Source organism: Odocoileus virginianus, chromosome 10 (assembly GCF_023699985.2).
Source record: "Odocoileus virginianus isolate 20LAN1187 ecotype Illinois chromosome 10, Ovbor_1.2, whole genome shotgun sequence".
NCBI lineage: Eukaryota > Metazoa > Chordata > Mammalia > Artiodactyla > Cervidae > Odocoileus > Odocoileus virginianus.
The window spans coordinates 50,727,414-50,754,086 of record NC_069683.1 but is presented as its reverse complement, the minus strand read 5'-3'; the positions used below and the strand labels follow the sequence as shown (position 1 = coordinate 50,754,086).

The 26,673-nt window shown below is 39.1% G+C and overlaps 1 protein-coding gene across 1 annotated transcript in view; it reads left to right on the top strand.

The window, feature by feature from the left end:
• The first annotated feature begins 17,857 nt into the window (after nucleotides 1-17,857).
• The window catches only part of LOC110139734 (NXPE family member 2-like), a 31,196-nt gene continuing 22,380 nt past the window's right edge, over nucleotides 17,858-26,673 (top strand). Inside the window, exons 1-2 of the mRNA XM_020897773.2 lie at nucleotides 17,858-17,883; nucleotides 18,887-18,992. Coding sequence (XP_020753432.2) covers nucleotides 17,858-17,883; nucleotides 18,887-18,992 — 132 coding nt within the window. The remainder of the gene's footprint in view (nucleotides 17,884-18,886; nucleotides 18,993-26,673) is intronic.

Here is a 26,673-nt window from a genome sequence, read left to right as displayed (position 1 = left end):
AACAGAAGACCCTGGTGGGCCACAGTCCATGGAGTCTCAAAGAGTTGGACACAACTGAGCGACTGAGCGTGCGCATATAGCTCAAGGAACGCTAATCAGTGCTCTGTGGTGACCTAAATGGGAAGGAAATCCCAAATGAGCAGATATATGTATATGTACAGCTGATTCGCTTTGCTATACAGCAGAAGGTAACACAAAATTGAACAGCAACCATGTTCCAATAAAAATTAATTAAAAATAAAGTCATAATGTTTAATTGAGTAAAAAAATAAAATAAATGATACCCACCACCCTAAATTTCCAGGGAAATTTGAAGCTGATGGTGAACCCAAGATCACCACAGCAACAAAAAGCCAAAACTCAGCTCAACTACTGACTAAACCTAACACAACCCTGGCCTCCAACACATCCTAAGGGCCTAGAAGAGGTATATAATTTCTATGCACAAATACTGTTTGTTTCAGGCTATACTCTTCTAAATGTTGTTTATGACAATGAATAAAATATGAGGGAAATACAGAAAAAGTGAGAAAAAATAATCCATGGTAAAGAGCAAAGCAATCAACAGAGTCAGATTCAGAGATAACCCAGATATTGGAGTTAAATGACAGGGGTAGTTACAGAGATGAAGTATGTCTTTGATGGCTGTGATGGTTAATTTTGTGTTAATTTGACTGAGCTAAAGGATGCCCAGATAACTGGTAAAACATTATTTCTGGATGTATTTTATGAGGATTTTTCCAGAAGAGATTACTGATTCAAGGCAGGCTGAGTAAAGAAGATTGCCCTCATTCCTAACCAATGTGGGTGGGCATCATCTAATTCACTGAGGACTGGAAGAGAATAAAAAAATGGAGGGAGGGTGAATTTAGTCTTTCTAATTTAGACAGGACTCCTATATTTTTCTTCGCCTAGACATCAGTGCTTCTTATTCTCCAGCCTTTGGACTTGGACCAGAACTTATATATATATATATATAGATAGATAGATAGATAGATAGATATATCTGTCTCCCAAAACTCAATGAAAAGAAAATAAACAACTCAATTAAAAATTGGCAAAAGTTTAAACATTTCACCAAAGAACATATACAGAAAATAAATGAACATATAAAAAGATGCTCAGCATCACCAAATATTAGGAAGTGAAAGTTAAAATTATTGGGTTGGCCAAAAAGTTCACTTGGGTTTTTTTTCTATACCCTCTTATGGAAAACCCAAACAAACTTTTTGGCCAATCCCAGTATAATGGTATATGACTATACCTCTATTAGAATGTCTAAAAAAACACCCTGAAAGTACCAAGTGCTGACAAGAATGTAGAGCAGCTGAAACTTTCATACATTGCTAGTAGGGTATGCAAAAATGGTGAAGACACTGTGAAAAGCAGTTTGGAAATGTCTTATAATGTTAAAATAGACCTCTTATATTACTCAGAAGACCACTATCCAAGAGAAATGAAAACTGATACTCACACAAAAATCTGTATGTGAATGTATATAGAAGGTTTATTTACAACTGCCAAAAAACTGGAAATAATTCAAATATCCTTCAATTGTGTTAACAAGCTGAGATACATCCATATAATGGAATACTACTCAACAGTAAAAAGGAACAAACTTCTGAGAGATACACAGTGTATGAATCTAAAATGTACTATGCTAAGAAAAAGAACCTAGACTAAAAAGGTTTATAGGATATTCTGGAAAATGATAGGAATAGAAAATAGGTTAAGAGATTGTTAGGGGTGTGCAATGCAGGAGACTGGAATTCAATTCTTGAGTCAGGAAGATTCCCCTGGAGAAGGAAACGACAACCCACTCCAGTATTCTTGCCTGGAAAATCCCATGGATAGAGGAGCCTGGTGGGCTACAGTCCATGGGGTTGCAAGAGTCAGACATGACTTAGTGACTAAACCACCACCACCACCAGGGGTTGGAGCAAGGATTGGCCACAAAGGGACATGAAATAATGCTTTGGGTAATGGAATTGTTCCATATCTTGATTGTGGTCATGGCCATATTACTGTCAAAGCTCACAGAATTGCATATTAAAATTGGTGAATTTTACTGTATATAAACTATATCTCAATAAATTGAATTGAAAAAATCTGGACAGGAGTGTCATTTTCCACATTTGCTCCTGTCAGACTGTTCTGCACACCATGAAGAAAGGGGCTCCTTGATGGTACATATTCTTTAAAGGGACAGGCATATAATTTTGTACCCACTTAGATACATCATATCATTTACTATTTTATCTTATCTGTTGGCTTTCATTTTCCAATGAAAACACGGAGTTTCATTATAGATATGTAATGTCATTCTCATTTTCTTTATGATAATGCTATTATCTTGGTACAACACAGTATATCTATTTGAGATTAGATCAAAAAGTTTTCTCATCAGTTATACAACAACTAATTTGAAATGCTCATTTTTTTCCCTCCAACAAGCTCTCCAGTTAGAATGCTGTCAGCATATCACATCTTGATGATTTGTTAACAAATAATGTATGGCCTGAACTTGTTCAAAGTTTGAAAAATTTATGGGCATAGTATATGATTTTGGTCCCTTTGGTAGTCATAATTTACTGGGGATTATGGTAGTGTTTGGGCTTCCAGGTGGCTCAGTGATGAAGAATCCACTTGCCAATGAAGGAGATGTGGGTTTGATCCCTGGGTGAGGAAGATCCCCTGGAGGAGGAAATAGTAACACTCCAGTATTCTTGCCTAGAGAATCCCTTGGACAGAGGAGCCTGGGAGACTATAGTTCATGGGGTCACAAAGAGTCAGACACAACTGAGTATGCATGCATGGTAGAACTTAATACGTTAATTCTAAAAATATAAGGGTTTGTGAAGTCTGAAGATCTCAAAGCATGCAAAGAGACTTGTAGCTTTTAAAATACTTCAACATCTTCTCTGAAGCCCACGTAGTTAACATTGAGAGTTACTGGCTGGCCATGGACAGCAAGAACCCATTGCTGAGTCAGTGTAGGTGGGAAATAGTTTGGCATGTTAGAAAGAATTTATAATTTGGAGTCAGAAAGAAAGGCTGAGTGTGTAGGTGGCAAAGTCAAGCTCAGGATCTAGGGATTCAGAGAAGCGCTGACCATCGAAATTTGAAGCTCCTTGGAATTCCCCTTCCTATGCCACCTCATTCTAAGTAAAGCTACTATTTTTGAACACGGATACTGCATTAGGACCTTTTCTTGCACTGAAACATTAATAATCTTCATGACAAACCTGTGTGCCGTTATTATCATTCTCATTTTACAGGAAAAGAGACTGAGCTTGTAGCAAAGTCAGGAATATCTTTTTGATTCCAGTGTCCCTACCTTACTTGATGTTCCACACTATCCTGCATCTTACAAGGAACTGCCCAGCATTCAGCCTTTCTGGCCCCACCACACATTTTCCAGATTTGTGAAGTCTCTTTCCACATCTCTGAACAATCAAGCCACTCTTTCCACTGATACTATCTTCTTTCTTTATGATTTATGGCACCTTCTAGATATCAGAGAGGACTACTCCCAACCCAGGCCTTGTCTTACAGGCTCATACTCTTTGCTTTTTTGAAAGGAACACACTTTTCTCCCCTGTAGAAAGTTCATACTTTTTTTTACTAAGATCACCTTTCTCATTTTAAGTATCACCGTTTTCAGTTTTATAACATTGCTTGCTAGCCTGGAGCCAATGTCAAGGTCTTCTTCACAGTGAAAACCTCATAGCATCATAATTATCCTTAATTAAGGGATGGGGAAAAATCTTCCCCCGAAAAATGTTCAATTTGATTATCATTATCAAGATTTAAAAGGTGCATCTCCAGATCAGTTCTGATTTGTTTCAAAATGTTTTCTCTGAACTCTCAAACAAAAGACATGTTTTGTTTTGTTTCTTTCCAGAAATGGTAACATCGTATAACTGAATCCACTGTGTGCATGCATGCCTGCTCAGCTGTGTTGATGAACTGGTAATTAAGAGACTTGTTCTATCTGAAATCCATTGTTTAAACAGCTATATGGCCTTGAGTAAATCATATAATTGATTTGAACTTTGGCTTCTTAGTCTGAAAAATCATATAGTTTTGCCAAACAGTTTCTAAATAGGTCTTAGAGACCCCAACCTCACTCTAGATCGTTAAAGTATGCGTGTAATAAACTTTTACTAGCTAGTAGACAGCTTGTTTTGGAATGTTCTCTTAATGTAATTGTTTTTTCTTTGCCTTTGTTTGAACAGAATTCCTGTTCCGTCATGATGGACAAAGTGACCAAAGGAAAAACAAACACCTCAGTGAGAATATACACACCTCTATAGAAAACATACATAAAACATATGCCTACACACATCTAGTTTTACTTGCAGAGATATCCTCTTTAAAGATGGCATCTTGAATAAACACGTTGCCAGCACAAAGCCAGATAAAGAACCAGGCCACCTCCCCCAACTTAGGCCCCTTTGTTTTAAAATCTTGGTTGATTATGAAAACTGACCACTTGGGACATTATTATTATTATCATTTGTCTTCTCACATTTTAAATTCCCACTTTTACGTTTTAAATTTAACAATAAAGGGGGAACCTGCAAGAGACTAGGCCCCCACCCTTGACCTCAGTAAAAGCAGAACTCCAGGACCACACCTTCTGCCTATGACCTCCTGACTGCAGGTGTGCTGGGTAATTTCCAGGTCCTGTAAGCAAAAAAACCTTTATTTTTCCAAAGTTTCCTGATGGTTATTGCTGAAGGGTGACTTGTGCTCACAGTAAGAACCACAAGAACTTGTCTACAACATTGGTAACTGATGGCTGAGACAGGCACAGAAAACACCCCTATCTGTACGTGCCTCAGACACACAAATGCAGCATTGAAAGTGGCAACTAAAAATTGTCACTCACCATCTGCCTCTGCAAGGATAAAGTCACTAGCCATTGCAGGTGCAGACCTTCAACACATCCTAAAAGGAGTTTAGGGCACAGATCAGGAGCGGGGCACTCCATGCTCTGGGAAACACTGGCAGAACAGACTTTAAGAAAGTTAGCAATTTTTCAGGAAAAGATTTTATGAGCCCTATTTTTTACATCTTCTTATAACTAGAAAAGTACTAAAATCATTAACAGAGACATCTGCTTCTCTTGACTAGCAGAAACCTTCTGTGGAGATGTGTGCTTGACTGCACGCACCCCTTCACCAAAATCATATGTATATTGACACTCCCCTAGCTCTTTGGAGCAGTTCCTCAGAGTTATCTGGGAGTCTGTTCCCAGGCTATAGTCCTCATATTTTTCCCCCGAATAAAACTTAACTCACAACCCTTATACTGTGCATTTTTTTTTCAACTGACAAGCATTAAAGAACACCGAAGCTCTCCACCTCTAAACTGTGTACCTGCTTGCCATAGTTCATGAGTTTCTATAACAAATTACCATAGACTGGGAAGGTTTTAAACATGCATTTTTTAATGTATTTATTAAAAATACATAAATGTATTTTTTCAGTTCTGGAGGGCTGGGAGTCTGCTATCAGGATGCCAGCATGGCTGGGTTCTGGTGAGAGCCCTCAGTTGGGCTATAGACTGACTTCTTGCTGAGTCCTCATGTGGCAGAAAGAAGACAAGAAAGCTCTTGGGAGTCCCTTTCATGAGGGCAGTCATTCTATCATAAAGATTCCACTTTCATGACCTTATCAACTCACAAAGGCCCCATCTACTAATACCCTCACATTGAGGGTTAGAATTTCAACATGTAGATTTGAGAGGAGGGAGCTCACACATTCATTCTATAAAAATGGTCATTCTTTCATTTATTCAACAAAATTTTATTGACCATCTACTATATGCTGGGTGCTGTTCTACTGTGTTAAGAGAGATATATGGGCCAGTGAATTATCTAAGTATCCACAGGTATTTTCATGAGGATCCAGATTCTGATCAACAGAGAGCAATTGAGCTGGTTATTTTCTTCTAGAACTTAAAGGAATATATCTGGATTTTTTTAATTCATTTTTTTTTTCTTTCAGTTTACAAGTCAGAAAACTGAGGAACAGAGTAGCAGAGTGAAGGTAAGAGGAGAAAGTGCTTCTTTATTAATCTAATTATAATTAGCAACTAGACAAGTCTCTCTAAAAACATTGATTTGAAGCATCACTCTGAAGTAACAGACTTCTAAGTGTTTATTCAGTGGGAGGCCATTCATTTGTGAATTAAAAGAAAACATGCTATACACTATACGTCAGTCACTGTATTAGGCAGAAGCTAGATTTAAAGTATGTCTACAAATACTTTGATACTATTTCCTTTGAAAAGGCAAGCCTTTAAAAAAAATACATAGTAGTGTATACAATAGATAACTAATGAGAACCTACTGTATAGACCAGGGAACTCTACTCAGTGCTCCGTGGTGACCTAAATGGGAAAGAAATCCAGAAAACAGGGAATATATGTATATGTATGGCTGATTCACTTGCCGTATAGCAGAAACCAACACAATGTTGTAAAGCAATTATCCTCCAATAAAAATAATAAAATCTTGAAAAAAGGAAATCCTCTTATTGCCCTCTTCTCTAACTTTCAGCATCCATAAAGGAATTCCCCCTTTAGTCTCTTGAGCCCTACTTCACTGGGCTCCTCTGTGAAGCTTATGGGGTTTGATAATCCCACCTCTTTCCTAGGCTCCCCCAGCCCTAGGGTGATGACTGTTTGTGCAGTTACTGTCTCATGTACCTCACTGCTCCTCCCCTTGGGTTTTTTTGAATCCACCAATATCTGTTTAACTTATTCTCTAATTTAACTTCTCTCTGTTGAAATAACTAGTGTGTGGTTTCTGTATTCTTGAATGGTCCTGGATTGATACAGGTAGGGATTAACCAGGTGAGAGAGTGAAGGGTATCCCAGACAGAAGGAAGAAAAAGAACAAAGCTATGAAGGCATGAGTGAGCACAAGGTAATTTAGAACCTGGGCAGACAAGTGGGGAAAGGAACGACATAGGAAGATAATGGGAGAGGATAGGGGTCGTGACTTGTTTTTATATTTTCTTACAAAATATCCGTAATTAATTTGTCAATCTTTTAATGGACACTGCAGGTATAAAATGAGACTACTAGGACATGACTGATGGGTTAGTGAAATTGGAACCTTGGAAAAATCCTTCCCCCCAAAACCAATTGGACAAAATTATTAAAAACAACTACTCCCGAACTCAGAAGTTAACCAAATGCATACAACAAATAGAGAAGCATTTATTTGAGAAAAACTACAGGATCTTGATAAGAAGGGTGGAATCTCTGACATTTTAACCCAGAGATGCTCATTCCACTCCCAGCTTCATGGAGTAGTAGCTATGAGGAATGCTAGCTGGATAGGGCTAAGCTGTTTTCGAGATTCACAGAAAAGCCCCACCATCAGAGATGATTTTCAAAACAGTAACAATCCGTAGACAACTTCTGAAACAGTGGTTTGAGGGGCAATGTGTGGACCCTTTTCCCAGTGAAACAACTGTAACTGGTGAAAACTATAAAACACAGATTTAACATCTCCAAAAGTTATCCTAAGGGAACACAGTAAATGAATAAACATTTAAAAAAGAAAATATGCTAAATCTTGGTTAGAACAGCAAGAGTTTATGGCATTTGAGACATGAAATGCTTCTTTTCTCCATGCCCCCTATACCTGCCCCCTCACCAGATGAGAATGACAGAAACTCCATTCTGGTGGGCACAGCCAAGAACACAGGGCCTCCCTTTCCCCAGCTTCCGGTAGAGGGTATCTCCCCCAGAAGGGTCAAGCACCAGCATTTCTCACCCCCTCCAGCTCCATGTTGCAGAAGTTCTATTCCAGGCAGAATGACTGAGAAATTGAGGACTCCTTTCCTCCTCCTAGCCTCTACTTGTAGGGCACGAATTTGGATTCCAATGCGGTAGACCCTGGGCCCAATCCTGGCCAATCCTGGGCCCAAATCACTCCCGTCCAACTTTCTTGTTGGGAGAGACAAGCTGAGAAGATCTATGTGCAAAGCTAGCACGTCACTCTGGGGAAAGTGGGCCACTGGCCCTGTCCTCAGTTCTGGAGCAATTGCAGAGGTTTCAGAAAGGCAGAAAATAGAACAGAACGCTCCAAAGTTCTCACTTAGAGAACTGAGTTTATTTGAGAAGTTCAAGCCTAAGGACACTCTCAAAAACAGTGGAGATACTGGTGGTAAGCAGTTAGGAAGAGGCTGGTAGTTACATAAGAGCAACAAATTAAACCACAGACTGACTAGTTTACCAGAGAGAACCCATAGAAAGAGGAAACTAAGAGCCCTCTGGAGTTGGAACAAACTACAATGACTAGTCTCAAAGACTGCCCATGCTAAGGGGCCTACATTTAATTGATTGGTCAAAAATAATGGAGTAATCAGTCAGCAATTACTCAAGCTGTTAGGATGTTGTGTCAATAGATGCAGACAGCTTAACAGATCAGGATAAGAGATAGTCAAAGAGTCAAGAAATTTTGATAAAATCACTGTCATTTCAATGTATGACAAAAACCACTGCAATGATGTAAAGTAATTAGCCTCCAACTAATAAAAATAAATGAATACAGAAAAAAAAAATAAAATCACTGTCAATTCAGGGTGATTGTGTGCATGCCCAGGGTTACACCTTCTGAGGAGTAACAGTAAAAGCTGCATTCTCCAGGAGAAATAATCTTTACTAAAATAGTCAAGGAAACAACTAAACAAACAAGCAAACAGCATCAACATCCAGCTCCACAGGCAGAGATCAGTGTATAGAGTTACTACAGTATATTACCTCAAGTGTTCAGTTTTCAACAAAAACAACAACAACAACAAAAAGAGACATGTAAAGAAACAGGAAAGTATGACCCTAAAACAGGAAAGAAGAAAAAGGGCAAGCAACAGAAACTGCTCTAGATAGGACCAAGTTATCAGGTTTAGTAGGGGTATGGCTGTATGTTCAAAGAACTGAAGGAAATTCTGCTAAAAGTCATTAAAGAAAGATATGACAATATCTCATCAAAGAGATCATCAGTAAAGACAAATTATTTTAAAAATGGCAAAATACAAATTTTAGAGTTGAAAAGTATACTGCTGCTGCTGCTAAGTCGCGCCAGTCGTGTCTGACTCTGTGCGACCCCAGAGATGGCAGCCCACCAGGCTCCTCTGTCCCTGAGATTCTCCAGGAAAGAATACGGAGTGGGTTGCCATTGCCTTCTCTGGAAAAGTACACTAGTTGACTTGAAATGAAAAGCCCAATAGTATCTTTGAATTGGAAAATTATATTTGTAGATAAATTGATAGAAATTATAGAGGAATAGAGAGAAAGATCATGAGAAAAATAGATATGTTTTCATAGATATGTGGTACAATTTTAAGTACATGAACATACACATCATAGGCAAACCACAGGAGAGGGGAAAGAAAAAAATAGGAAAACTATTAGAAGAAATAACTTGAAACTTTCTCAAATTTAATGAAAAACACTAATCTGCATATCCAAGAAGCTCAACCAACTCCAACTAGGATAGTATAAAGCAATCCACTTCCAGACAATTAGAAAAAGTAAATAAGTTCAGCAAAGCTACAGAGTATAAGATCAATATACCAAAACCAATAATATTTCTATAAATTACCAATGAAAAATCTGAAAATGAAATTAATAAAAAATTCTGAAACCGTTTACCTCAGATTGGGACTTGAACCCATGTGCTGGGACTTGAACCCAGCCAAAACCCAGTTTGGGACTTGAACCCACATGGCTGGGGCTTGAACCCAGTCAAAATCTTGCTTGGGACTCTCACCCACGTGGCTGGGACTCAAATCTAGCCAAAACCCATGGTCTTCCAACTGAGACCACAGACCTGGTTTTAGGACCTCATGAAGCTCAGGTTCTTAATGTCTCATCATATAAACAATTCAGTGAGAGACAAAATGTATGTAAGAAGCATATTTATTAAGACAGAAACACACAACATAAGAGTGTGAGCCATCACAGAGGGCAAGGGCAGTAGCCTTTAAATGTGGCATGGTTAGTTTTTATGGGCTGGGTAATTTCACAGGTTAATGACTGTGTGGATCACAACAAACTGGAAAATTCTTAAAGAGATGGGAACACCAGAACACCTTACCTGCTTCCTGCAAACTGTATGCAGGTCAAGAAGCAGCAAGAGTTAGAACTGGACATGGAACAACAGAGTGGTTCAAAATTGGGAAGGAAATATGTCAAGGCTGTATATTGTCATGTTGCTTATTTAACTTGTATGCAGAGTACATCATGTGAAATGCTGGGTTGGATGAAGCACAAGCTGGAATCAAGATTGCCAGGAGAAGTAACAATAACCTCAGATATGCAGATGAAAACCACCCTTATGGCAGAAAGTGAAGAGGAACTGAAGAGCCTCTTGATGAACATGAAAGAGGAGAGTGAAAAGGCTGGCTTAAAACTCAGCATTCAGAAAACTAAGATCATGGCATCTGGTCCCATCACTTCATGGCAAATAAATAGATGGGGAAACAGTGGAAACACTGACAGACTTTATTTTTTGGGGTTTCAAAATTACTGCAGATGGTGACTGGAGCCATGAAATTAGAAGATGCCTGCTCCTTGGAAGAAAAACTATGACCAAATTTGACAGCATATTAAAAAGCAGAGACATTACTTTGCTGACAAAGATCTGTCTAGTAAAAGCTATGGTTTTTCCAGTAGTCATGTATGAATGTGAGAATTGCACCATAGATAGAGCTAAGCACTGAAGAATTGATGCTTTTGAACGGTGGTGCTGGAAAAAACTCTTGAGAGTCCCTTGGACTGCAAGGAGATCAAACCAGTCAGTCCTAAAAGAAATCAATCCTGAATGTTTATTGGAAGGCCTGATGTTGAAGCTGAAGCTCCAATACATTGGCCACCTGATGCAAAGAGCCAACTCATTAGAAAAGACCCTGATGCTGGGAAAGATTGAAGGCAGGAGGAGAAGGGGATGACAGAGGATGAGATGGTTGGATGATGTCACTGACCCAAAGGACATGAGTTTGAACAAGCTCCAGGAGATGGTGAAGATCAGGGAAGCCTGGCATGCTGTGGTCCATGGGGTTGCAGAGTTGGACATGACTGAGTGACTGAACAACAACCATGAGTAGGAGGATTATTCCAACTACTTTGTGAAGGGTTGGAGATCTCCAGGAACTGGGCCATCGCCTCCATTTTGGTCTTTTGATGGTGCCTTGGAACTGTCATGGTGCCTCTGGGTGTGTCATTTAGCTTGCTGATTGAGGATCAAGGTCTAATCGAAGTTGACTTGTCTGGCATCTTGGACCCATTTGATTCTAATCAGTTTACGTTGTGTCCTCTGTTCAGTTCAGTTCAGTTACTCAGTCATGTCCAACTCTTTGCGACCCCATGGACTGCAAAAAGATATGACACTTTTTGCTCTTTTGTGTCCTCAGGCTATGTCATTTTTTCAAATGTTGTGCCCTGCCCCCTTCCCTCCTGTTTCAATTCTATTTAAAGTAACATTAAAAATGTGAATGAATTTAATAAAGTAAATGAAATTCTTATAGATAGGCCATATTCATGGATCTGAGGACTTAATATTGTTAGAATGACAGTTCTTTCCAAACTGATCTGCAGATTGAGCACAATTGCTGTCAAACACATAGCTAGCTTTTTTTTTTTTTTGCAGAAGTTAACAGACTGATCCTAAAATTCATATGGAATTGCAAGGGACCCAGAATAGCCAAAATGATCTTGAAAAAGAATAATTAAAAAAAAAGAAAAAGAAAAAGAATAATTTCAGATAATCCACACTTCCCAATTTGAATCCTTCTACAAAGTAACAGTGATCCAGCCTGTGTGGTATGGGCGTAGGAGTAAACTCAAATAATAGAATGGATTCAAAGTTCAGAAATAAACCCTTACAAGTGTAATCAATTTCTTTTTGGCCAGAGTGCCAAGATAATTCAATGGGGGAAAGAATAGTTTGCATAGTTTATTTGATAAATGGTGCTGGACAACTGGTTATTCACACACAAAAATGAAGTTGGAACACTTCCTCATACCTTATATGAAGACGAACTCAAAATGGGTTACAGTACCATTGTTACAGCAAATCTACAAAACTCTTGAAAAGAAAATATATAACAGAAAAGAATCTGAAAACAAATATTTATATATGAATCACTTTGTTGTACATATGAAATTAGCATAATATTGTAAATCAACTATAGTTCAATAATAATAATAAAAAATATAAGACCTATGCTAAGAAAAAAAAAGCCAGGCATAATATACCATATATTGAACAATTATATTTGTATGAAATGTCCAGAAAAGGCCAAGTGACTGAAAGCATATTAGTGGTTACCTGGAGCTGGAGGTGTGAATATAGGGGTGATAAAGATATTCTAAAATTGATTTTTGTTTCGCCCTTGATACTTGTTTCAGTGCTGTTCTCTCAGAACATCCCACCCTCACCTTCTCCCACGGAGTCTAAAAAATTATTAAAAGGCAGTGAACTAAACACCTAAAGTGGGTAGTTTTATTGGATGTATATTATAGTTTGATAAAGCTGTTAAAACAAGAAATTTACAGTTATGAGGGATATATGTTAAAATAGCAAAAGGCATCACGTACTAGAAACAAATTGAGGGAAAACCAATCACTGTGTTTGGGGTTGCTGCCCCGACTCTGTGCGACCCCACAGACGGCAGCCCACTGGGCTCCCCCGTCCCTGGGATTCTCCAGGCAAGAACACTGGAGTGGGCTGCCATGTCCTTCTCCAGTGTTTGGGGTTGGAGGGTACTAAACATGAAACATGGATTGGAAACCATTCTTGGTTTTGTTTGTACCTGAACACCCCCAAAACCCACTAAATACAGTCACTTGTGGTCTTTCTTTAAAGTTAAAGTTTAAGCCAGTCCACCATGAGACTGGTGCAGAGAGAGGGTTCATATAGATGCTGGTGGTGGGAGGCAAGGGAGCAGAATCTACATTTCCACACTGCTTTGTTATTTTCTCCTAGTGTGATAGGAATATTATATGTAGAAAGTTGAATGTGACAGTAGTACTTGAAATGGGGAGAGTCTTAAAATGTCATCTCAGAGGTCTCCTATATAGTCGTTTTAACAACAATGTTTGTTGTTGTTGTTTAGTTAGACACATTTTTATTTGCCTGCAGATCCTCACTGAATTATGTGCAGGTGGAGCAGCAGATGCTGTGATGTTTGGTAAGTGACTCTTTGTTGTTGTTGTTGTTGTTTTTAAAATTTTAATTTTATTATAGTTGACTTGCAATGTTGGGTTTGTTTCAGATGTACAGCAAAGTGAATCAGTTATTTGTATCCACGTATCCATTCTTTATTAGATTCTTTCCCCATATCGGCCTTTACACAGTATTAAGTAGAGTTCCCTGTGCTTTATAGTATGTTCTTGTTATCCACCTTGTGTATAGTAGTGTGTGCATATTCATCCTAAGCTCCTGACTTATCCCTCCCCCCTGTTTCTCCTTGGTAAACATAAGCTTGTTTTTCACATCTGTAAGTCAGATTCTGTTTTGTAAATAAGTTCATTTTTATCCTTTTAAAAATTATATTCCACATATGAGTGATATAATTTGATATTTGTCTTTTTCTGCCTTACTTCTCTTAGTATGATAATATCTAGGTCTATCCATGTGGCTGTAAATTCATTATTTATGGCCAAGTAATATTCCACTATGGGGCTTCCCTGGTGGCTCAGTGGTAAAGAATCTTCCTGTAGATGTCGCTTCAAAATTATAGCACTATTTATGATCGCCGAGATATGCAAGCAGCCTTTAACAGCAATTCAAATAAAAATGCCTAGAAATTTATAGGGCTTCCCTGATGGCTCAGCAGGTAAAGAGTCCGCCTGCAATACAGGAGACACAGGAGACATGGGTTCGATTCCTGGATCAGGAAGATCCCCTGGAGGAGGAGGTCATGGCAACCCACTGCAGTATTCTTGCCTGGAGAATATCATGGACAAAAGAGTCTGGTGGGCTGCAGTCCAAAGGATTGCAAAGAGTTGGATACAACTGAGTGACCACACACACACGTGCACACAGAAATTTGTTAGTGATACAAAAGGACATGTCAGCTAGTAGATCACTATGACCTGTGATGGCCTTAGGTGATTACTGGGTACTAGATATTTCAATGTAAGCGGCAAGGAGCCAGTGGAAAGTGAGGGTTGCCATCAACAGAGCTGCTTTCAAACAATTAAATCTCCATTTTCTTCTGTAGAATTCCCCCTCATTTTTGAGGATCATTCTCTTCTGTTAATACCCATCACACCCTCCTTTATTTGCCATCTGTCAATCTTTCCCTTACATTGTAATTGAGTTTACTATTGAGTTCATGACCTTCTTTCCACCCTAAATTTTGCTTTCATTCCATGGGTTTTCAATAGTCATCTGGTGACACATCTGACATCTAAACCCTCATAGTTTCTTGCCTTTTCAATCCAGTGATCTTCTTCCCCTTTTCACCACTTTAGAGAATCAGACCCATGGGCATATATTACAGCTTGTCATTAGCTGTAATTTCTCTGCCACTTCACCGCTCCTCTTAGTGAGTACATCCTCCCTTTCTTCCTGTAGCCTCCTGGATTTTTCACTCTTACTAATCTGATGAGTTATTAGACTGCTTAGACCCAAGATTGAAGGCAAATTTTCCTGTCAATGGCCAGATAGTAAAAATTTTAGCTTTTTGGGTCACATGATCTCTATCACAATTACTTAAATCTGCTGTTTCAGGGGAAAAGCAGTGCTAGGCAGTATGAAAGCTAATAGGAATGGCTGTCTTCCAAGGAACACTTTACTTACAAAAACAGGCCACAGATCAGATATGATCCATGACCACAGTTTATACCCCTCCCCTGAGTTTAGACTCAGACTTAGACATGGGCTTATGTAAGAAAATGCAAGTTATTTAATTTTTCTGAGCCTTGTTTCTCCGTCTATGTATTGGGGATGATGCTAACTCTCCAAGTTTATAAGAATGAAATGAAGGAACTTTCCTGGCGGTGCAGTGGCTAAGACTCCACACTCCCAGTTCAGGGGATCTGGGTTTAATCTCTAACCAGGGAACTAGATCCTACATGCCTCAACTGACAGTTCACATGCCACAACTAAAGATCCCTGCTACCGCAACTAAAAAAGATCTCATATACTGCAACAAAGATGGAAGATCTGGTGTGCCTCAGTGAAAACTCTGTGCAGCCAAGGAAATAAATAAATATTAAAAAAAGAATTAAATGAGAAGATGTATCACCAGCATCATGTAATTGATGGCACACAGTTGAGGAACTAGAAAAAAGAAAATGGAAAACATTGCCGCACCCCCAAATTCACTGTTACTTATAAGAAAGCTGAAATTGGAGAAAGGTGGCTTCTATCTGTAGGTAAGTGGCCTTTCTAATCTGAACCCCAGAATCAGAGAAGCTTACCTACATTGTCTAGGCAGCACCACACCAAACCAGGCCTTCTCAAACAGGAAGAAGCTGAGGAGCCTACCCGGGTACCTTTTTATAAAAAATCATTATGGTCTGTCCAAATGGATGGAAATATCAGGAACGGGTTCTTAATGTTCTGCGGAGAGCAAATGTTCACCCCTTTCTCCCACTGTTGCCAGGCTGAATGTTTATGTTTATGAGGTCAAGGCCACCTCTTCCCACAAGGGTGCTGGCAACATGCTGACACATTGTCACAGTTTCCTGAGTGTGTGCAGGGGAGTTTTTCTGCCTTTAGCTCAAATTTCTCTGTGAATGTATTCCAAAAGCAGACTAGAAGGCACTTTAAACTTCTGGAGCTTCTGGATGTGACTAAAAAAGACCCCACTATAAGGGAGTAAGATTCTTTGACCATCTTTTCTTTTTATGCCAATGTTGCATTTCCCTTGGGGTATGCTAAAGTTTAAATTGACAAATGTCTAAGTTATTTTCCAATTAAACAGCTTTAATCCCCCCTCACCCACCAAATCATTGAGTAAAATTAACACTTGGTAAAAGTGTACTTTTAGAGTATGTAAGTACGCTCTTCCCCTCAAAGGTGGCCTCATACTATCTCTGCCATTGGGCAAAGTAATTTTAATTTGAGAAGCAAAAGCCAAGGCTTTGTTATTTCAACCAAAAATAGCTCTCCTTCCTTACATTTATTTCCTTTCAAATCGGTCTCCATGATGTGGAGACACACCCTGAGCCCACCACACTCATTCCTGTGGACTGAGGGCTTACAGAAGTCCTGGCCTGGGAACTCTAGTCTCAGCTCAAAGGCTTGTCTCAGGGAGCCTCACCTCAGCTCCAACCTCAGCTCAGTTGCTGACACGGTGACCTCAGGCCAGGTTTGAGCTCCTCTCCGTGTCCCAGGGTGGTAGTAACTATCCCAACTGGCTCAGCAGCTCTTACATAAACAAAATGAGTTAATTACATATTTTAGGGGTACAGAGCATTTGTCTGGTTACTATGCTATTATCTAAGGGACTGTGGTAATTAGGCTGTGGCTCGGAGCGTACATTTATCATCAAAAATTTAGGAAGCCAAGTATTTTCACTTATTTCTACATGAGAGAACGTTGTTAGGGTTTACTTTAAGAATCCTGGACCCACTATTATCATTGTCACAATCCAAGTAGTACAAGGCAATAGACAGAAATATGCCTTAGAAGGGGCAGGGAAGGATTGGCAGGATCTAGATCTTTCTTTCAATATATTCCTTTAGAAATTATCTACTCAATCTCTGTGTCAATCTTCTACATGCTGTGATCACAGTCCTGATATCCACACAGTTATATGTATAGATTGGTACAGATGCAAACACACAAATGTTATGTGTACATACATATAGTATCTATGTGAAATAAAAATATGTCTATCTATATATGGGCTTCCCTGGTGGTTCAATGGTAAAGAATCCACCTGCAAATGCAGGAGACTTGGGTTCAGCCCCTGGCTTGGGAAGATACCCTGGAGAAGGAAATGGCAACCCACTCCAGTATTCTTGGCCAGGAAATCCATGGACAGAGGAGCCTGGTGGGCTACAGTCCATGGGGTTGCAAAGAGTCAGACAGGACTGAGTGCCTAAAGAACAACAACTATGTACACATCTCTACCTAGATATTCGTCTCTATAGTTTTCTTCATGCAAGTGTGCATGCATACTCAGTCGCTCAGACGTGTCTGACTCTTTGCCAATAGAATTTTAGCATGTAGTCCATTCTATGGACTCTGTCCGTAGAATTTTCTCTTTTGATGCTCCTATCCTGTGACAGACGCAGGGTACGGTGGGATTTAGACCTATGCCTCCTCCTCTTACAGCCTGAGATTTAATTTAGATCATCATTGTTGGAGTGCTCAATAGACGTAGTTGCTTAGAGCAAGGGGAAGAGTTTACAAAGAATACAACCTGAATATTGAGAAGAACCAGGCAAATCAAATCTTTGTCATACAGAAATTGTGGTCAAAGGCTGTTTACCTTCTTTCCAGTTTTTCAGATACTTCTGCTATTGTGAAAGTAACTAATTCCATGTGACAGGGAAATGAGGGCATAAGCAAGGGAAATTCACTACCTAAATATGTAAATACGTAAAAAGTGTAAGACTGCAATAAAAGGTGACCATGGGCTGGGATTAGATGTGTCTGTTTTCTAAAATGAATTTCCTCCTCCTCCTGGCTTCTTTCTCTGGCTCTGTGAAGTGAGCAGGGGCAGGGCTGTGATCCTACGAGGCATACTTGAGCCACCAATGGCATTTCAGCTTTTGATCAATGAAGCTTATAGGGAAACTCCAGTCCCGAAATAAATGCAAAGACTGCTTTATCCAAAGAAAGTCTGGACGGCTGTAATTCCTGTGAGAGAATATGATGGAGAAGACATTCATTCATAGGTACCATCCAACTCTTATTTGTAAATTTAATGGCTGAAACAGGAGGGAGAACCATAGACCTGTCAGTGATTTTCAAACGGTGCAATCCCGTAAGGGATAAAAATGAGTTTTACTGGGGTGTAGAAAAATACTTTTAAAATGAAATAGTCACATAGAATAAAATACAAAAACTAGAAAATATCATAGTACACTGCATGCAGTAAGAATAAGGATTGTTTATGAAACTTGTGTATGTGTATGCACATGTGTGTGTATGCCCTGAAATGAGATTTGATATGATCTCAACTTTGTGTCTCAGGCAGAAGAAGTTTGGGAAATGCTGCCATAATTTAGCTCTTTGCCACATACTTTTGGCATTCTGTGTTTGCAAAACAAACTAAAATTCTGGCCACTCAACAGTGACCTTCTCTAAAGGATACACTCTTGCCCTTTATGGCAATGCTTCTCAACTACTTCAACATGAGGCGATGAAAAACCTGAGGTAGAAATAAGCTGCCTAAGAAAGCAAATGGGAGATTGAGAAGGAAGCTTCCTGAAGCAGTTAACATCAGGGAGAGAGAACACCAGATAATGCATATTGCGTGTGCATGTGCGTGTGCGGATGTGTGTGTGTGTGTGTCTGAGAGAGATTTAGAGACCAGAATTCATTAGAGGGCACCAGAAAAAAAAGTGTTTCTTAGGGTAAATAGCTGTAAAACCTTGCTACACCTGCTGAGCCATTAATGCGAGAGCCTTGATATGACTCAAATGAAAAAGTTCATCTGAGAGTTAGGAACCAGGAGATCTTTCCTGCTTCACCCAGTTCAGTTCTTTTCTTTGGGGAGGACAGTTGTTTCTGATTTCTAATAGAACCTATGACGGAACATCCTGGAAACCCAGAAGAGAGCAGCTGTCTAGAACATAACCTATTCTGGAAAAGTACTGAGGAGGAAGCTAAGTAGGCAGAGCAATGTCATGTTTATTTGAATCAACATGTGAGTATTTTTACTGTCTTCTCTTATAGGCTCCTCGCTTTGTTTCCAAATGCCATAGCTCATAAATTACTGCTGATGTGGATGTTTGTCTTAGCTTTCTGGGTCATTTACTTCTCTCCCAAAGACTACACAAAGGTAGGAATTGTTTCCTTTTTCAGAATTTCAGAAAAGGTCACAATGACTTGGAATGTTCACTGTGATTAACACAAGAATTAAATGTTAAAAGCATGTAATCTTAGCAATAGATGTGGATGAGAGGATCCTTTGTTTAGCAGTAATTCCTTTCACAATATGCATTCTATTATTATTATTTTTTGAGCGACAGGTAGATTTGCAGTCTCTATGTAGTGTTTGGCACTGCTAACCATCTTGCCTAAGCGTTTTCTCCAATCTTGGCCTCTGAGCCTCCAATCCAATTAAATCTCCGTGTCAGCCCCTGCCTTTTTCACATTTTTTAAAAAATACTTTACATAATTCAGTTCATATTCCTTGATTTTCCTTTTCTTCAGTCTTTTTTAAAAATGGATTTTGCTTTACTTTTTCTTCTTCTCAACCATTCAATACAAATCTCATCTTTCAAAAATTCTGTTTTCATCATCTTCTTGTCCTCATGATCAATAACTTTCACCAATGGCTTTCAGAGGGCAGTGCAGAAGAGATCAATTCCTTAACCATTCAAGCTTCTTCTAAATCTGAGCCCAGCTTCTTTTCGAAGTATCTATTTCACCTTCATCTAATACAGACCCTCACCTCCAAATAAGAAGGACCACAAATCTGGGACGTTCAGACAATGATGGAGACTGTTAAACTGTAGAGCTCTCAAACCACAGCTCAAAAACTTCCTCTCTGTGAACCTTCTCTGTAAATATGTGTTTTCTCGATTTCTTCCATCAATCCTCTTGTTCATGTTTGTACCCTTTAATTCATATGCTCAGGTCCCATCCACAAATATTTGTGTCTCTTAAAGTGAGGCCTGGACACTCTGCACTGAAATGCCCATGTTTGTGCATGAGTGTATAAAATGCAGATTCCTGAGCCCTGCTTCAAAGCTGCTAAAAACAAATCTCTGGACTTGAACCTAAAATGAAGTTTTGAAAAATCTAATCAGAAAAGATACAAGTACACCAATGTTCATAACAGCACTATTTACAACAGCCAAGACATGGAAGCAACCTAAGTGTCCATCAACAGAGGAATGGATAAAGACGATGTGGAATAGATACTCAGTGGGATATTACTCAGCCATACAAAAGAATGAAATAATGCCATTTGCAGCAACATAGAGGGACCTAGAGTTTATCATACCAAGTTCACTCCAGCAAGTCAGAGAAAGACAAATGTCGTATGATATTACTTATTTGTGGAATATAATACATGATACAAGTGAAGTTATTTTCAGAACAGAAATAGACTCACAGACATAGAAAACAATCTTATGGTTACTAAAGGGAAAGTGGAGATGGGGGAGGGGTAAATTAGGAGTTTAGGATTAACAGATGCACACTACTGTATATGAAACAGAGGGACCTTGGGGGTCCAGTGGTTCAGACTCTGATTCCACTGCAGGGGAACTGATTTCTGCTTGGGGAGCTAAAGATACCACATGCTGTGAGGCACAGCACCCTCCCCCCCCCCCCCAAAAAAAATAGAAAAACAACAGGACCTACTGTATAGAACAGGGAACTATATTCAATATCTTGTAATAACCTATAATGAAAAAGAATCTGAAAAAGAATATATATATATATATATATATATATATATATATATATATATCTGAATCACTTTGCTGTACACCAGAAAACTAATACAACATTGTAAATAAACTGTACCCCAATAATAATGAACAAAATGATAAAGTTTCAACAAGTCCCCCAGCTGATTCTCACACTCACTGAAGTTTGAGAATCACTGCCTTCCTATTTCCAGATCTGAGATCTTTTCTGTGCCTCACTCTTGAATTCATTCCTCGGTTATCTCCACCTGTTTCACTAGTGTTACCAACACAGAGAAAAGCACACAGAAGTTATCTTCTTCCTCGCCTCCCTCCTTGGCAAAACAGAATCATATGGAAAGAAATTCTCTGCGTTTTCTCCTTTCTCTCTCCACAAGCAGTCAGTCACTAATCTCCTAAATTCTACCTCCTGTTTCTCTCATATCTATCCTTTTATCTCCATCTGCAGAGTCTTGATTTGGTCAAGTCCTTTGTCATTTCTCATCTGTGGTGTTGAAATAGTCCTCTCATTAATTTCCCTGCCTCCGGTCTCAGGCTGATCCAATCATTCATTCAACAAACCTTTGCTGGGTATAGACTGTGTGTCAGGGCTGAACTGGGTATTAGGGATATAGAAATATAGGACATAATCTTTGTGTTCAAGATCCTGAGATTGTATTTCTAAAAGAAAAATGTCATGCTCCCAACTTCAGGGGAAACATGGCAGGGTTCAGATTTCCTGGCTCACTGTCTTAGTCAGGCTTTTTTATGAAAGGATTTAGAAAACCTGGACCAAGGCATTCTTGAACTGGCTGATTCCTCTGCTTGTTCTTCCTCCAGATTTTCACGTAGCTAATGCTCTTCGTTCAGGTCTTTGCTCAAATGTCATCTTTATTTAGCACTAGAAATGGCTCCCACCCCACTACTTAGCATTTCCCTTACTCTGACTTTAAAAAATAATGATAATGCTTTTCACTTTCTAAAATACTATATAATTTACTTACTTACTCTGTTCATTGATTATTGTCCCTCTTGGCCTGCTGTAAGGTGACTGCCATAAGAGAAGGATTTTTATTATTATTCATTTGTTGGTATATCCCAAGTGCCCAGAACAGTGGTTGGCACATAGTAGGTGCTTAACAAATAAATTTCTTTAAATTACAAAATAAAGACTGCTCAGTGGTCCTGGTGTGATATAATGGTGACCTGAAATAAGGTACTAACAATGAGGATGGAAAAAAGTCAAGGAATTTGAGTTAAAATTGACAGGAATAAATTGACTGTGGGGCAGGGGTGAGGATGTGGAATTAAGTAGGAATTATTCCAGATATGTACAACTGCCTGGCTGGTGATGCCATTTGTTGAACTATAGAATAGAGTAAGACAAACAGTTTTGGAAGAAAAAAGACACGTTTAGATATGAACAGTCTATGTTGGAGGTGCTTTTAGGTCATCTAAATGGAGATGTTGCTTCAGTAGACTTGAATATACAAATCTGAAGCTAAGAAAGATGTGGTTTAGAAAAATGGATTTAAGATCATCAGAATATAAATGGCAGCTTAGCTTATTGATGTTGGTGACAATTCCTTGGGTGAGCTACAGAGTGAAAAAAAAAGACGCACTATACAGCACAAGGAACTCTACTCAATACGCTGTAATGGCCTATATGGGAAAAGAATCTAAGAAAGGGTTCAGCTCAGTTCAGTCGCTCAGTCGTGTCTGACTCTTTGCGACCCTGTGAACCGCAGCACGCCAGGCCTCCCTGTCCATCACCAACTCCCAGAGTTTACCCAAACTCATGTCCATTGAGTTGGTGATGCCATCCAACCATTTCATTCTCTGTTGTGTCCTTCTCCTCCCGCCCTCAATCTTTCCCAGCATCAGGGTCTTTTCCAATGAGTCAGCTCTGGATGTATGTATGTGTACAACTGATTCACTTTGTGGTACACCCAAAACTAACACAATGTAAACCTACTATACCCCAATAAGAATTTAAAAAAAGAAAAAAAAGTTGCTAAAGCTATTGCCCCAAGGAACAAAAAAAGCACTGGTCTGTGAAGTGAGTGGGAGGAGAGAAAGAGACTGACAAGAACTCTCAAGAAGTTTAACTGGGTAAGTTTAGGGAATAAGCAAAAGTTTTAGTATAGCAGTTCTTTGTATAATATGGGAGATATGTGAATACGTTTAAATTCTTATGGAAAGAAGTTAACAGAAGTAAATAGGAGGTAAAGGAAAAAATGTGGGTCCAATTAAGTAGGGAAGGGTAACAGAAAGTTGAACTACTATCTGACTACTTAAAAAAAATTTATTTAGATTTAAAATTTTAGATTATTTATTTTTGGCTGTACTGGGTTTCTGTTACTGTGTGGGCTTTTCTCTAGCTGAAGTGAGTGAGGGCTACTCTCTAGTTTCAGTACATGGGCTTCTCATCGTGGTGGCTTCTTTTCTTGCTGAGCACGGGCTCTGGGACGTGTGGATTTCAGCAGTTATGGTGTGAGGCTCCATAGCTGCAGGTCCCTGGGCTCTAGAGCATAGGCTTAGTGGTTGTGGCACGTGGGCTAAGCTGCCCTGCAGCATATGGGATCTTCCTGGAACACGGATCAACCCTGTGTCTCCTGCGTTTTTATTTGGCTATACCAGGTCTTCATTGTGGCATGCAGGATCTTGGATTTAGTTCCCTGACCAGAGATCGAATCCACGCCCCTGCATTGGGAGAATGGAGTCTTAGCCACTGGACCATCAGGAAGTCCCTGACTACCTTTTTAGATTTTTAAAGTTTAGGAACAAAAAAATTCAGTTATTGGAGGAGATGCCTCCTGAATGCTGAGGGCTACTTGGATGTTAGCAGGATTTTCAATGATGAAGACTATAAGACAATTTCTTCAAAATTTTCAGTCAATGAGTTGAGTAGAAGCTACCAATGATTAGTATATGAGGGATGATAGGAGGATTATGTAGTGATATTAGTGAAATTTGGTTAGACTTATCTTAGAAGACTCTAAGATCTTTCAGAAGATCTTAGAGTCTTCAAAAAAATACAGTATGTATTAGGGCCTATATATGGGAAATATAAATGCATTTGAATTAAGTATTTATATCTCATATGCATATGTATTTATCTATATTTATCTCTAATATACACTTGAAATATATATATATCCCTAATATTTATATTTGAAATAGGTTGTTAAAGGAATGAGGCAACTGGGTAAGAAAAAATTGAGCACTGAATCCTGATCCCCTCCCTACTACTGCTATCTTAAAGAGACATTCCCCTTTCTGTGACTCATTTCAAGGGTCAGGCACAAAATTGTTTTCCCTAGCTCATATTTATGGCTCATATATTATGTGATTTCAATACATAATATTCTTCAAACAATGGAGGAAGGGAGAACAGAGGATAATGGATTACGAAGGGGTGGGAGTGGGAGGGACTGAGTGTGACTAAAAAGGGCTATATGAAGCAGGCAGATGGTGATGGAGATATTCTGGATCTTGATTATCTGAGTGTTAGTCTCTCAGTCATGTCCTACTCTTTGTGACCCCATGACTGTAGCCTGCCAGGCTCCTCTGTCCATCAATTCTCCAGGCAAGAATACTGGAGTTGTTAGCCATTCCCTTCTCCACGGGGTCTTCCTGACCTGGGATCCAACCTAGGTCTCCTGTATTTCAGGAAGATTCTTTAATACCTGAGCCATCAGGGGAGCCCCATCTTGATTATATTCAGTGTCAATATGCTGGTTGTGATATATTACTACAGTTTTACAAGGTGCTATTGTTGAAACCGGGTAAAGAATACATGAAGTCTCTCTGTTATTTTTATTTTTTTGTATTTTATTTATCTTATTCTATTGTATTTTTATTTTATTCTATTATTATTATATATTTGTGAATTTAAAATTGTCTAAAAATAGTTTTTGTTCACTCACTGCTATACTACTGTTCAAATTAAACATCTCATTACAAACCGTATCTTGCCCAAACTATATATCCCTTAAGAGTAGAGCCTCATGTGGTACTTAGATTGCCTTTATCAGTTGTTGTTGTTTAGTTGCTAAGATGTGTCCAATTCTTTGTGAGTCCGTAGACGGTAGCCCCCTAAGGCTCCTTTGCCCATGGGATTTTCCAGGCAAAAATGCTAGAGTGCCATTTTCCTACTCCAGGAGATCTCCCAGACTCAGGGATCGAACCTGCGTCTCTTGCCTGTCAGGCAGTCTTTACTACTGAGCCACCCGGGCCTTGTTCAAATGTTCCTGCCTGATTCAGGTGCTAGATGAGTTATAGGGAAACATGATAAGTTTCTCATGCAGGCTAAGGAACCTTCTTCTTGTCCCATATGTCTGGCTGAATGGCCAAAAGTAGGGATTCCATAGAGTGGGCAGAGAAGACAAAGCTCAAAAGGGTTATCCCCCAAAGCAGAGATTAGCCCGTGTCACTCTTACCCTAAATAGCATGCTAAAGGCTTGGGGGAACTGAACTACAGGCTGGACCATTGCCCAGGTCCCAGGGTGGCCACTGGATGTTAGATGCATGGGACAGATTCAAACAGTACAGGCAAAGCCTTAGAGAACTGAACAGACCTTGAAACCAGAGCTTGTAAAAGGTGGGTTGGAACTTATGGCTTTAACCTAACTAGGTTTGATTGCCTGGTTAAAAAAAAAAAATCAGCATTATCTTTAGGGTTTAAAAAAGACCTGAATCTCATAGCACAACAGTTAAAACATCCAGTATATGAGCCAAAACGATTTAGCATATGAGGAACCAGGAAAACTATAACTTTCAGGAGAATAAGCAAAGTTACTAACTCTTAGACACATAGCTGTTGAAGTTATCAAAAACTTTAAGACAGTAGTTCCAATTGTGTTAGTTTTCTTCTGCTGCTGTGACATATTATCACCAACTTGGTGGCTTACACAATACAAATGTATTTTATGTTATGTTTCTTGAGGTCAAAATTCCAGAATGAGGTTCAACTGGGCTAAAATCAAGGTGTTGGCAGTATGTACACCTTTCTGGACACTCTGTGGGAGAGTATATGCCCTTGCCTTTTCTAGCTTCTAAAACTTGTCTGCTTTTCTTGGCTCCTCCATCAGTGAAAGCCAGCAAATTTGGGCCAAGTTCTTCTTAGCCAGCTGTCTGGTCCTCCCTCCTTTGCCTTCCTCCTTTGTTTTTTTCCCCCCTCTTTTACTTTTGAGGACCCTTGTTACATTTGGCCCACCTAGATAATTCGATATAATTCAGTATTCCCTATTTTAAGGTCAGCTGATTAGCAACTTTAATTGCATCTTTGATTTTAATCTTGAGATGCAATCATCCTGGATTAGGGTGGACCCTAAAGCCCATGACAAGTGTCTTTTTAAAAGAGAAGAAGGGAGAGGATGGACAAGGGGAAGTGAATCTGATGGCAAAGATGGCAGTGATGCTTCTATAGGCCGAGAATACCAAGGACTGCTAGCATCCACCAGAAGCTAGGGGAGAGGCATGGAGCATGCTCTCCTTCAGAACCCCCCGAAGGAATCATCTCTGTTGATGTCTTGATTTTAGAATTCTTGCCTCCATAACTGTGAGAGAATAAATTTATGTTTTTTTTAAGCCACCAAATCAGTGACAATTTGTAATGGCAGCCCTAGGAATCTAAAACAGTCAGCAAAAATATAGAAGAACTAAAGAATACAATTAACTGAATCTCTTTGACATTTATAGAACATTTCACCCAGCAATAGCAGAATATATGATATTTTCAGTGCACATAAAACATTCACCAAGATAGAACATATCTAAAGTCATAAAACAAATCTTAATAGACTTTAAAGTGACTGAAATTACACAAAGTTTGTTCTTTGACCATAATGAAATTATACTGGAAATCAGTAACAGAACAATAACTGGTAAATCTCTCAGCATTTGGAAATTAAGTGACACAATTCTGCATAATCCATGAATCAAAGAATAAGCTTCAAGGGACATGAAAGAACATTTTGAACTAAACAAAAATGGCAATATAACATTAATATTTGTTGTATTTCCAGTACAGCTAAGGCTGTACTTAGAGTGAAATTTATAAATGAAAGAAGAGCAATACAGGAGTCAATAACTATATAT